The sequence below is a fragment of the Agelaius phoeniceus genome, chromosome 1 (assembly GCF_051311805.1).
Source record: "Agelaius phoeniceus isolate bAgePho1 chromosome 1, bAgePho1.hap1, whole genome shotgun sequence".
Classification (NCBI taxonomy): Eukaryota; Metazoa; Chordata; class Aves; order Passeriformes; family Icteridae; genus Agelaius; species Agelaius phoeniceus.
Genome location: NC_135265.1, coordinates 54042039 through 54055645, shown reverse-complemented (window position 1 = coordinate 54055645; position 13607 = coordinate 54042039). Strand labels below are relative to the sequence as shown.

Below are 13607 nucleotides of genomic sequence, written 5' to 3'. Positions count from 1 at the left end.
AGACAATTGTATGACTCAAGCAGGGCAGTGCTTAAACATTAAGTACGTAACTTGCTATTCCCCTCCCTACATAAATTAAAATGGCCTCCACCAAAAGGAGAGATTTTACCTCCTAGAGATCTCCTCATTGTCTACATCTGTCTTCACACTGTACAAGCAGTATCCAGAAAGAGGATGCTAAGCCAGGCATTGACAAAATTGTAAAGTACAACAGAGGAGACAGATGTCATCTTAGCAAGAGGTTCCTACTGGAAAACAGTGACACCAGCAGCAGATGCATTAACACACAGCTGGACAGATGTGCTAGGCAAAGGAGGAATCCTCTTTTCTTTAGTATCTTTCCTTTACCCTGTGCTCATCAGCAATGGTTGAGTCTAAGGTATTAGGATTTTCCTATGGAGCCTGAAAACCTGCACTTCATTCCCTCTACCTCCAAACTTCAAACATCTTGGAATGAAATGAAAAGGTGATTGTGAGGGAACAGAGGAATAGCCAGCACAGCCAAGGGGAGTAACTCAGAAATGGAGACAATGGTTCAGCCATCAGGGTGACTTCTTAAATAGCTCAGGTATCTGCCTTCAAATAACAATTCTCTCCAGCTGTTTCTGGAGAGCTCCTCATACGGCAAGTTGACCTGGCTGGGTTTAATGTCACTTGCATGTAAGATGTTGTCACTGGGCAGCCTGGAGGATTTTTCTGATTTGAACAGATCAGAGGGTTCTGAAGAGAACAGAAGGTGGTAGGTCTTTCTCTGCCTTTCAGAAACCATACAATAAAGTTAATGCTGAGGGCCAAAAAGAAGAAAAATAAATCAAAGCCCTCAACATTGCTGGCATGGTGTGCTCTACTGGGAAGGGAAGGCCTGGATTCCTGCCCTCCTTCCCAAAGTTTTTCACTGCACTTTCTTCAGCAACTCCTGAATACAGGATGGATGGAGAATCTCTGTGATCCCTCTGCCTTGACCAGCAGCCCTATCTCCTCTTCCTGGCCCTACCAAGCTCACACTGCTTCCCAGGAGGCAGCCAGCATCAGCAGGAATGGTGGACAGCGGCACGAGGTGCCCTTGTCCAGTTGTTCCAACAATGCCTGCTTATAAATGTGCAGCAGTGTCACTCAGGAAACACCTAAAATTCATGCCCAAAAGCAGTAAACAAGACCTGAAAGTAGTAATTTTGAGACTACTAAAACCAACCACCAGTTTTTCAAAAGCAATGAGTAGTTCCAGGGCCCTCATTTTGAGTCATGTTTATTTTAAGACAGTTTTAAGAGGCTGCAGTTCAGAAAAGGAGAGCTCAAGACTTCCAAAATCCAGATGCCAGAAGAACACGAGACTCCTGCCCCAATTGTTCATATTTTCCAAACACCAGCCACTTCCAAAAAATATTGGATTCACAGAAATGTAAATGAACTATGAATCTTTTCCTTCCATCTACCTATTGAGATATGAAAATTTACACCACTGGAGGGAATTTCATTTGTATTTCTGTTACAGATTTTTAAACAAAATAGAAAAGAAGATGAAAGCATATATGGCCACTAAAAATTACATGCCAGTTATCTTTTTAGTTGTTGAGTTTTATGAGAAATAAGGGTTAGAAGAAACATGTAATATTTCTGCTTAAGCATTCAATAACTCATATACACTGACAGAAAAGTCCATCAGTGATATCATTTATCATACTGTGGGCTTCTGTGTCTCTCTGTCAGTCTGTCTGTCTCTCTTCTCCTCATCTGCAAAGTCTCAAACCCCCTTCACTGGAGGTAATGCAGGGCAGTGGACTACATTGCAATTACATGAGCACATCAAATTTTAAAGAACAGGCTTCAAGAAGAAAAACAGATGTTATAATCAAAACCAAACTTTGTGGCTACTTTGTGGCTGTCCTGCTAACAAGGTTGTCCAGTTTCTGGTCACAGCTGTGGAATTTAGCACAAAACATCTGTGAATTAAAGTCAGAAAAAAATCCTTCTTTCCTCTACATTGCATAAGTGTGCCTAAGGAGGCAAAAATGCTGAGGAGATTCCAATTTTGTGGATACTACAAGGATTGTCTCATTGTATCACAGTAATTTTCTTCCCAAAAACTCTGAAGGCACCTTCTTTGGATTACAAAATGCAAATTTCTGCAAGATCTGATGCATGGGAATCTTGCACAAGTATCTGAGTGCTTTCCCCTTTCTGGTTCTGCCTTTGCAAGGTTTTAGGACGAGAGCTTCCCAAGCATGTTAATGAGGGAGCATTTAATGAAAGACATAGGGGAACAACTTGAAAGAGAGTAAAAAAAAAGCATTTGTGGACTTTTAGAATAGCTGCAGGCATAGCCAGCAGGTTCATATGTGACTAGACAAATCCAAAGACAGCAGGTCCATAAAGAAATACTGAAGAGAACAAGCAAGAGTGTATACTTTGGGGTTGCTAACCTAAAGAACATTGATGCTGGGAGAGCACAAAGAGAACAAAAGTGAACAAGCAGGGGGGTTCATGTGCTTCTTGAATAGAATCCCGTTTGCACCATGACAGACACATTAACTAGAGTAACACCTCCAGTTTGACCCAGTGGGATATTCCTGATGTTTTTAATTTTTTTTTTCTTCATTTTTAAACTTCAGAAAGATAAATTTGTTTCTTTGGGGTATCTTTATTTATTCATAAAGAACCATATTATGTTTACCATATTAAAAGTTTGTTTCGTATCCTCTATCTTAAATATTTCCTGTGTCAACTGAAGATCCAAAACTTTGTTATTCTACACAGCACTCATTATCTGCCTTCCCCTTCCTCTCTTTTCTTTTTTAAATAGTTGAAATTATTTCTATACCTTCCTCCTGTCCAGTCTGGAAAAAGAGATAAACTCTATTTCAACTCATCCATATAATTTTTCAGGCCTCTGATCTTTTTCTTTGCTTGTCCTTGTTGTACCCCAACTGCCCAACAGCTTTTGAAATAAAACAATGCAGAACAGGTCACTGGACAGGAACGTGGGGCATAGTGAGACACACTGTGTCCCCCAGATCAAGGGGCAGGAGAGGGCTTCAGGCCTTTTGGCCTTTGAAGGGCCTTTGATGTGTGGGTGGTGCATTCACAATCCTAACATTGCTTCATGAGGGAGGGTGCAACCAGCACTGCAAGGGGACATGCAGGCCCTTCCTGACTTGTGGAAAAGCCTTGGCACTCCCTGTTTGCCCTACAGCCTCCATCACTCGTTCTTGCCATCAGGGACCTACACTAAATAGACCAAATAATACAAAACCCCAGTTCAAGAAAGGGCTAAGTAATTTGTAGGTAGACTGCCTTCATGTTCAATAAAGCTGATCATCACAAACTACGATAACACCTGATTAACTTTAAAATGCACTTCTGATTGGAGCAATTTACCTACCGGACTCACTGAATTCAATGATGTTTTTATCCTTTACTTAGACCAGGCCAGGATTTCACCTTTAGTTTTTAATTTTATTTTTGAAGTCCTTATAAATTGCTTAAGAAAGTTGTTAAGAGTCAAACAAGGACCTTTACCTTTACTGTTTTACAAATGGACCCAACTACTGTTCAGGAAAACACCCTAATAACTCCTAAATACTTCTGAAGAGGGACTGACTTCAGCAAGTCCTTAAGTGCTGTCCTAAAGCCTGGGTCTTACAGACACAGTAATTTCAACTGAGGTAGGTCACAATACAAGTTATACAATACAATAAGTTAACAGTCAATCAAATACTGCTTTTCACATGTTTAGATGCTTTTTTAAAAAATAAAACCTAATATAAGAAATAGCTTCATTCATCCCATGATAAACTGCCAAACTGTCCACTGTTCAAAACACAAGACATCTGTAAGCATGGCTGGGAGCTGAGCCATGGGTGCTGAGGGGATCTGCATAAGCTAACTTCATGCATAGAAGTTGATCTAGATCTTTTGATGGAGCAATGTATATGTATAAGATGCAGCCAGGAACACTGCATACTCAGATGTGAAAAGCCGTGGACAGTCAGCAGGACAGAATCATGGTCAGACCTCAGCAGAGGTGTAGAAGAACACAAGCCGGAGAGTTGTCCTTCGACAAGGATGCAGAAGATAAGAAGCAACCAGTAACAACATGTAAGAAAACCATCCCCTGTTGTTTGAGTTGGCAGAAACAAGAATTATGTATGTTCCTTGTAAACACACAGGAGGGAGTGAAAAGAAGTTTCCAACTCTGTCCTCTACTTGTCCTCAAGGCAGCAGCCAGCAAGAGTGAATATTGACAATTGCTCAGGACACACGAGTGAAAAATCTCTTGGCAACCTTGCAGCCCTGAAGAGATTTGTGAAACTCTCAGTGTTTCAAGTATCTTAGACACAAACCAAAAACCAAAGAGGATTACAGGGAGAGAGACTTTAAAATGCACTTCTGTTCAGAGCAATTTACCCATAATAGATCTAATACTTTTCTAAGAAAAAATTGTGCTTTAAATTCAGTTCCTCTCCCTGATTTTTTTAACTGACAACACTGCACTTTGAGTAGGCAAAGTGCAGGAAGGGCTTCATTAGTTTTTATGGCTTGCTATTTAAGTACAGGGGAAAACAATACCAAACTTTGACTATGAAACCAGACATAGTGTGATCTTGAATGCAGGTATGAGACTTGAAATAGTTTGAAAAAATATTTCAAAAATGACTAGTTTTCAAACATCCCTCAGCATTCGTAATGTTGACACATTGCATTAAAAATCACTAACTTAGAGAAAAGTCATCTAAATGAATTGGTAAAAAGACATATCCTGCATCTAATAAAGGAGACCATGTATTTTACTAGGTGTTCCAGTTTTCATCAAATAATAACCATCATTGTACAATTGTATTTAATTCACATACATCACTGCCCCCTTTTTTTTCTTTTACTTTTCTATTACCAGTTTAAAATTAACAGAGTCTGTGGTTTGTACTTTCTCTTCAGCTTGTCTTATTATCTATTCTGTTTTATCTGCTAGGCTAGGTGAAATTTTTCTTCATGAATACATTGCCATATCCAGAGTAAAATGGCATCGTTTCACTGAGAGCATCGGGGCCACACTGATTAACCTTATGTGCTCAGACAGCACTGTCAGCTTTGTCCTTCTCACTGGATTATTCCTGTGAAGGAATCCTTAGTATCCTAACTGGACTTTGTATTAATGGTACCTTGCATAATTTATCTGTGCTCCCTCCATGGAAGTTCATGCCACTTCTAGCAAACATAATTTTGAATTAAATTCATGGCTAAGCACTTTCAGGCTTCTAAAACTGGTATAATTTATTACATTCAAAGTGCTAATTAATACTTGCTTTTAGGGTCTGAAATGAAGTAATGAAGTGCTAAACTCCAGCACACTTGTATTGGCTTGAGGACTTTCCTGGAACTAATATTGCTCTGTGTTCATTGAATGAGTTTGAACTCTTTGAGTAACACTGAACCAGTCTGGAGCAAGTTGCTTCAAATGGACTTTTAATTATAAGATCTGTGACATACAGATTTACAGGCATGTAGACATAATCTCATTGGTATATAGGTGCACCTGTACCTGTAAATGTGCATGCAATACGTGTCTGTGTAGTCTGCATTCTTTATGTTGCTCAGCTCCTTAGATTTTACACTTTCCAAAGGCAGAATTCTTGCCATTCATATTTCTGGTGAGAAACATCCACCACTTTCTAATGCAAGATGTAAGTGACCTCTGAAACAATCTCCCTGAATGTCACCCTCCCATAATCTACATGGGCTTTGTGCAGGAGGCTAGCTGCATGGTTATATTTTCACTGAGCCTGATACAGATGCAACTTTCTGTAATATTGGTGAATTTCACTTTTATTCACTTTGTGCCACTTCTCTGCCATTCACACTTCTTGAAAGAAGGTATGAAATGAAGCTATTATTGCAGGATAGAGCATTATATTCCCTTCTCTAGACTACCCACAGTACCTGACCATGGAGAATAAAGCCCTATGTTGCACATATGTGTAATAGTGTCCATATGTGTAATAGGTCCTACAATAGTAGGACCTGTTTCAGTGGGGTTACACTTGGACTGAATTTGACTCAGTCTGAACTGAAACAAAGCCTTCATTTACAACATATTGCAAGCAATTAATTAGAAAGCTTTTATTCTAAGAAAGGCTTTCAATCAAAGTCAGCGCTGCATCTAACTTAGGCAGATCCCAAGGAGTGATAATAAAACAACAAAACACCTATATTGCTGACATAATAAACAAACTCTTTATCCTACACATCCTATCATAACGAGCTTCTTGCAAAACATTATTTTTAATGTATTTTGTTCTACCTGTGCTATGCTAAACATGTCCTTTTTAATTTCATTAACAAGCATTTGAGCGTGTCCTTTTACACAGATATAATTACAGAAATATACAAACTTACAACTTACAGTCTAAAACACAAATCAAAGGCAAGAATTAGGTAGTTGGATATAAGTAAAGGTTAGATTCAAATTCTCAGATGGGGTCTTCTGTTTCATTGTGCAATTGTCAGCAATCTGGGCATGGAGTTGAGAAATGAAAAAAATTATATCTGCATATGTGACAAAATTATTTTGAGCAGCATGGTGAAAGCTAAGTGGTTATCTTTAGAGCCCAGTGTGCTAGATGAATGAGCAATACTGATAGCAAGATGCATATCGATACTGAAATGGAGTCAGAGCTACTCATACACTGGTTCTAAATTAACTGAGACAAATGACAAGAAGCACTTGCTTGTCTCAATGCAGAATTCAATGAAGGAATGAAAATTTGATCAACATGAAGCTATGGCAAAAATACGTTAAAAAAATTTGCTGGAGAAAAACCTGAAAAAATCAAGGTGCATATAAATTTCTGCTCCTCCCCTGGAATACTATTGCATGTAGTAGAAGGAGACTTTCAGACAGTATCAGCAGAAAAAACAATGCAAGAACTCTAAGGAGCAGACTGAAAACAACATCAGAAAGGAGCTGAGTATAATAAGAATATATAAAATATTGAATAAAGAAGGAAGATTGAGAACATGAGTGCTTCCAGTCTTATAACTGAGACATTCTGTTCAATTCAAAAACTGGATAATTTAAACCTGATAAAAGGATACTCTTTCCTTTTTTTTAATGGAGTGTATAATTATACTGTTGGGCTCTCTGCTAAAGATACTTACACTTTGTTGATAACTTTATACTTCACTTGGATATCTTAACTCTATTTTTATTTTTCTCTTTATTTTCTCTTTGTATTTGCAAAGGGAAACTGGAAAAATTATTACCTAGTCACTCATCTCTAGCTGCAATGCACTGACTCAATATACAACAATCATTCTATACAAGGAGCTTATATGAGATGAGGAAATAATTGAGAATCCAATACCTGCTTGCAGAAACACAACTCTTGTCTTCCTCACTGATGTTAATCCATTGCTGTCTAAGCTCACTCTACAAACCTGGCTATCCCTTTCTAGTGCTCTTTGTGAAAGTATCCTTGCCACCATTCCCTGACACTTCAGATCAACCCAGAGCAAAGGGACAGGAGCCAGAGCAGCCAGGGTCTGGCTGTAATTAACCACATTGTGTTAAGTGTTCTGATGCTATCAGGGAAACAGGGCAGCACATGGGGGGAAAAAAGAAAGTGCTACTGTGTTTTTTTAGTTTCTTTCAAGGAGATCCCAAAGGGCTCTTGTGCTCACATGAAACTGAATTTTCACAGCTTATGAAGTGGCTAAGTTACATTCACAGTTATATCTGCCTAGACCCAAAGAAAGTCTTTTGTAGTAGGTGGAATTACTGACTTAAACACCTTGAATCTGACAGGGAATTCAGATCACTTTCTGAAAACTGACTTTGTAATTTTGGTATCACAGCATTGCCGAGGGACTAGAGGTTCTAAATTTCAAATCTTATAGAACATGAAGTCCCAGCCTCCTGTGTTTATTAAAGACCAGTTAATCTTTTGTAAAGGTTTTGAATCAGTACTCTTAATATCATGGGAAGTGATTACCCCCTCTATACTCACTCTAAACCATGCTGTCTCTCAAAAAGAAGTGCTACTGAAGTGCAAAGTCTAATAATTGTCACAGGTAGCAGATATAATATTAAGTACGTCTTGACAAAGGATTAATAGCAGGGGTGCTGCACTGCAGGACTGAGGCAGGTAACCAAATGAGTAAATGTCAAATGAAGGATTATCCTCATTTGATGCTACTTCACACATCTCCTTTCTGCATAATCTCTCCCAGCTGAGACCTAAACCAGGTGTTTTCAAATGCACAAAGTAGAAGCTCTACCTGGTGTGCAAAGGAGATCCACTATTAGCTGTCAGCAGGAGGTGTCATCTCCTTTTCAAGTACTCAGCCAGTAGTCAGGGCACAGCACTGCACTGCCAGCTGACAATGGCAAAGCACCCGCCAGGCCCAGCTCTCTGGATTGTGCTGAACTACTACTAGTATTTATTATTCAATCTACCCATGTCAAAGACCAGAGCCATCCTGTGCTTGGCTTTGTACAAACAGAGACCAAAATGTGGCTCTTTTCACCTGATTTCACCCTCAGCATCCCACAGTGCTCATATAGAGGATCCAATGCTGAAAAGCTGTGTGAAGCACAGGATGTAATCTTTCAGCCTCTTTTTTTAGCCAATGCAAAGACCACTGAAGCCCTGGGAACACTTTCTAAACACAAGTAGTACCTTTACAAAAATAGGTGTGAAAGAGCATTGAGCTCACAAAATTAAACATACCAGAAGTAAACCTGCCCAAATCTTCATGTGCTGACTCGTCAGCTTTTAGTTATGTGACAGCACACCCCTTTTCCTCTTTGCACAATTCTTAACTCATTCAGTCCACAAGACACACAGTAGCCTTCAGCAAGAGGCCCTCTGGTACTTTTCTTCTCTGTGCCCAGAGTAATGCCCATAGGTCTTCCTTCCCTTGTATTTAAACCATCAGTGAATAAATAATTACTGACACCCTCCTGAGCTTCTCCACTGCGCTCATCACTGTACAATCTAATTGCTTCACAAAACATTAATGCTTTCAACCTCCCTCTGAGGTGAAGGGGAAGGATTCATTTTGAACAGGAACATGAATCAAAGAAAGATGGAGGCAAAAAGTGTCACTCATTGGGGTTGCCCAATTTCAGTCAAGAAGATCTGGGCTAGTTAACATGACACAGTATACAAGATGCTCAAAACAGCTCTCAGCATCTTCAAGTCATGGCTGTGAGCAATTTGACTCCTCTGCAAAATTAAGAGTGGTAGGCTGGGACTCCAGAAGACAAACTGAGCCTGATGGTCACTCCTCACTAGTTTAGTTGGCCCAGCATCAGTCTGGAATTGTGTTGCAAGAGCACAGTCTGCCCTCCAGGCAGCAAACAACCAGGTACGAGGCTCCCTCCTCTTTTAGGCTGCCTGGGACAGGTGAGGCAGTGTCCTGTGGCTCTCACTGATCCATAGAGGATGCTCAGCTGCTCAGGCTGTGCACTGAAGAAGACAGGGGCCCTATAAATACTGTGCAAACCTGAAGTTAAAGATGGTATCAGAGCACAATCACAAGGGGGCAGTACCTTCATTCTCTGAATGACCGGCTTCTGCCTGCTTTATTTTGCAGCCTTTCCTCTCTCCTGCTGCAAGGCTATGCTGTGTTATAGAAAGGCATTTTGTGCCAACTTCCTTAGCCTGTACAGTTTCTGGGCTGACTCCTGTCTCCTCTAAAGACTGCTTTCTGTTTCACAAAACTGTTATGGCTGGACAGACAGCTGAGCCTCCACAGGCTTCCCAAGGAAGCACCAGAGCTGCAGCTGCAGGGAAAGGTCCTCCTTCCTATCTGTGGGCCCTGGACTGGAACACGCTGAGTGCTTAGTTTATTTAACACAAGCTAATAGAAACCTCTTAAGGGCTTATCACTTGTCTAAATGGGACAATTTCTCAAAAACAGCAGAGATCACATCTATATCATCTAGGCAACTTTCCTGGCAAAGTTCAGCTTCCCAGTAAAAAGGCAATAGTTCTTCTAGCTTAAACAGAAAAATCTCTTCTTACCTAACTTCATTTGGATAAATTAATAACCTTGCTGATGTTTTCTGGAAATATTCAGCATTAGATAGGTGTTTACCATGAAAAATGATGTAAACTATTTGGACTAAGTTAAAAAAGGTAGGAAACAACATCAAGAAGTAGAAGGACTATGTAATGTTAAGTACAGTTAATGCTACTGATACTATTGAAAATAGAAATCCTTCCTGTCTTGCAATTCCATCTAGTGCCTTGCTGAATTGTACCATTTTCTTGCAGCTACTCTGATGACATTAACCCGCAAGTTTCCAGAAGCTGGCATTTTCAACCAGGAATTTTTTTTTTCTAGACTTTGGTCATGGTTGCTGACAGGATTTTAAATGGGATGAACCTATGGTTTTATCCAATACAACAGTTCTTGTGCTGAATGCATTATTTGCAAGACAGTGAATATTAAATTAGGTTTTGCTGACAGTCCTGTTGGCATTTAGTGTTGGAATTTATTAAGGCAATGAAATGTGGTTTGGGTTTAATACCTTACATCACTGGTTATTTTGGTTTATATAGACAGGTTCACACACGAGAAGTTAAAGGGCACCAACAGAGGTAGGTTGCAAAGCAGGAAAAAGAGTTCTCCCTTTCCTTCCTTTCAACTGAGAAGAATGGAAGTGTACATTTCCAACTTTGCATGCTGAATGGATATACTCTTATCAAAATGAAAAAAAAATCTTAATTCAAAATCATGTGAAATTTTTTATTATGCATTCCTGGGAAGTATGACCAGGAAGGGCTGAAAGCTTTGCTCAGCCACAGGTTGAGTCACACAGGCATTGCTTTCTTCAGTGACACCAGTTCACAAGACTCACTTTGAACACTCCCTACCATCCTTACTCAGTCTTTGCCCATAACTCCCTCCAGTTCCACAACTGTTTTCAACAAAATTATTCATCTGACTCCAGCTTTGCTTTGGAAGAGTGAAAGGAGAGAAGACTCACTCCACTGTAGAGACTATGCCAACTTTCATGCACTATTTGCTTTACCAAAGCTACAAGTTATGGGAAAGGAGTTTAGTTATTAAGTGCCATCCCATCTCAATGACAGTGCAGATAGCACAGCTCCACACAGTTCCATGTATCTGACATATTTGGTCCAACTGCTGCCAGCCACTGACATAAACATTCCTCATTAAGGAGCTTCATAACTGGGACCATGGCTCCACTGGCTGCCAAGCAGTATTGAGAGCAATACCTGTACCTGTGAAATACCACACAGCTACTCAAGGACATCAGAGCTATGAAGCACGACTATTTAAAAGTGCTTAAAAAGGAAAACACAGCACTTACACTAATGCCAATATTTGCAGTGCTGTCACTCTCCAAGTTTGTCAGGCTCATGGTTTCTAAAACACCAGTTGTGTGCCCCATCTTCTACAGGAGTGAAAACCCCCATAGCCCATTTTCGAAGCTGTAGATGTGTCATTTTTGCCACAGAGGTGTTTCACAGATTTCACAGAATATTCTGAGTTGGATGGGACCCACAAGGCTCATCAAATCTGACTTTTTAAGTGAATGGCCCATACAGGGGGTCAAACCATGACCTTGGTAATGTTTTGAACCTTGCCTAAAATGGGCATCCCATCTCAAGAAACTGCTGAAGGGACTTGCTCCTTTGCTTCATTGCAAATTGAAGGTGGAAGCTGCTGCTAAGCCAGGGCCAAGAAGCACTCTTTGAGAGTTATAAACGCAAGCCCAACATTTTCTGACACTTTGGAGAGGTGGGGGATATTTTTTAGAGTACAAAAGGAGCTTTTTTCAGTTAACATATAGCCATGTCACAATTACAAAAATGTTCTGCAGTTGCATCTCCATTTTTCCTTGTGCAGTTCCTAATTTTCTTCCACTCCCTTTTTTATTTTTACTTTATTCCTTTAGTTCCCTCTTCTTTGTGCCCTATTTGCTTCCCTCTTCTGCACAACTTCTGTCCATCTCTTCATTTGCTACTCTGCTATTCTGCATCCAGAACAACCATTCCTGACTGTTTTCTTGTACACACAAGTGAAGCAGCCAAGTGAAAATCACAGCATTTCTGATGACAGTACTTCCTTGGTATCAAAAAAAAAAAAAAATTTGGCCAGAGAATATCAAATCTTTCAAGACATGAAAACATGAAAAAAAAAAAAAATGAACACCCAAAAGTTACAGCCAAACATTTGGATTGAACAGTACCATATTTCTCTTTCTTACTTTCTGATGATTGTAATGTAGGAATATTTCACTGTCCATGATATCTATGGGTAACAGAACCCAAGTGACTTAAGTCACAAACCTATCCTAGAGTTTCTTCTCTGAAAACGGATTACTGGACACACAAACACACACTGTTCCTGCTGGTCAGACAAACCATTACCTGCACTGGAAAATAAGAGGCCAAAAAGTTCCTTGTGGTTACCTTTCTGAGTAAGAAAAAAATATTTTATACTTTAAATTAAGCTCTGATTAACATACATTATAGAAACTGCAAAATGCACATATTCACAAAAAAAAAAAAAACCCACAAGTAACTTAAAGATGTGAGTATATGTTCACATTTGTATGTGTGTGACACATAAATGAGAATATACAATTCAGGTAGCAAATGCAATTCTTACCTTATTGCACTTGCAGATAAGTGGCCATAAGAACCACTGGCTGACGAACTGCTACGTGAATTATTGAGAATTGTGACCAAGGAATTTGGAGAGGTCCGTATCATGGTCTGAAGGTCAAAGCTGTGGTCAGACAGGGGGGATATGGACAATGTGCGCTTCCGGCTCGGTCTGGCCGACAGCCTCGGACTCGGGAACCTGGCACCTGGTATGGAAACACAAATAATTATCCACAAGGACTTCATTGGATTTATTTGTTATCAGTGATGGGTAGAGGGAGACAACAGCACACTGTGACAAGCCTGCTCTCTTCATTCGTGATCTACTGGCCACGATTGAGGAAAATTAGGAAGAAAAATCTTTCTTCCTATGGCTTACCTCAGGGGAGCTCTGTTTATTAATGTGCAAGCAAAATGATAAATGGCTAAACAAAAGGAAAAGACTTTTATGAGTTATCCCTCTCATTTCTGGTGATTTATGAATCTGATGGCTTCTTAGACATTCACATCATTAATTCAACCATGAGCAATGAGACAGTGGTTCAAATCTGGGATACCAGCAAGCCCAAACCCACAACCCTTTAATACATACAGCCAAACCTACACATGTCAAATAGAGTACAGAAATGAATAGGCAGCTTTCTCTTTGTTGACTGTAATTCTGCCAGGTGAATATTGGATGCAAAACTGAAAATCAGGACTAAAACAAACACTAAAAGGGCCAGCTCTATCAGCAGAATTCAGATTGACATTCAGAGCATTAAAATGAGAAACAGTAGGCTTTATTTGAATTTGTCCAAGATCCCATGATATTCTTTTGTCGGGGTGTATAGGGGCCTACAATTGCTAAATTTCTTTAAAACTGGAGACTAGACTTTTCAAAGCAGCAAAGTGAAGGCAAACATACAGATACCACTTAAATAAATACACATTACATTTCTAAATTTTATATCCTATTCTGAAAATCTC

The 13607-nt window shown here is 39.7% G+C and overlaps 1 protein-coding gene and 1 long non-coding RNA gene across 12 annotated transcripts in view; one reads left to right on the top strand and one right to left on the bottom strand.

The window, feature by feature from the left end:
* Nucleotides 1-13607, bottom strand: part of GLI3 (GLI family zinc finger 3) — a 201635-nt gene that overhangs the window by 41187 nt on the left and 146841 nt on the right. For all 3 annotated transcript variants that reach the window (XM_077179092.1, XM_054643992.2, XM_077179098.1), the window contains one exon: nt 12643-12844. In XM_077179092.1, the coding sequence (XP_077035207.1) occupies nt 12643-12844 (202 nt within the window). The remainder of the gene's footprint in view (nt 1-12642; nt 12845-13607) is intronic.
* The window catches only part of LOC143694166 (uncharacterized), a 135335-nt gene that overhangs the window by 49544 nt on the left and 72184 nt on the right, over nt 1-13607 (top strand). The window contains exon 3 of one of the 9 annotated variants that reach the window (XR_013182474.1): nt 12659-12847. The exons of the other annotated variants lie outside the window; for them this stretch is intronic. This is a non-coding gene — a long non-coding RNA (uncharacterized LOC143694166). The remainder of the gene's footprint in view (nt 1-12658; nt 12848-13607) is intronic. 9 annotated transcript variants of the gene reach the window in all.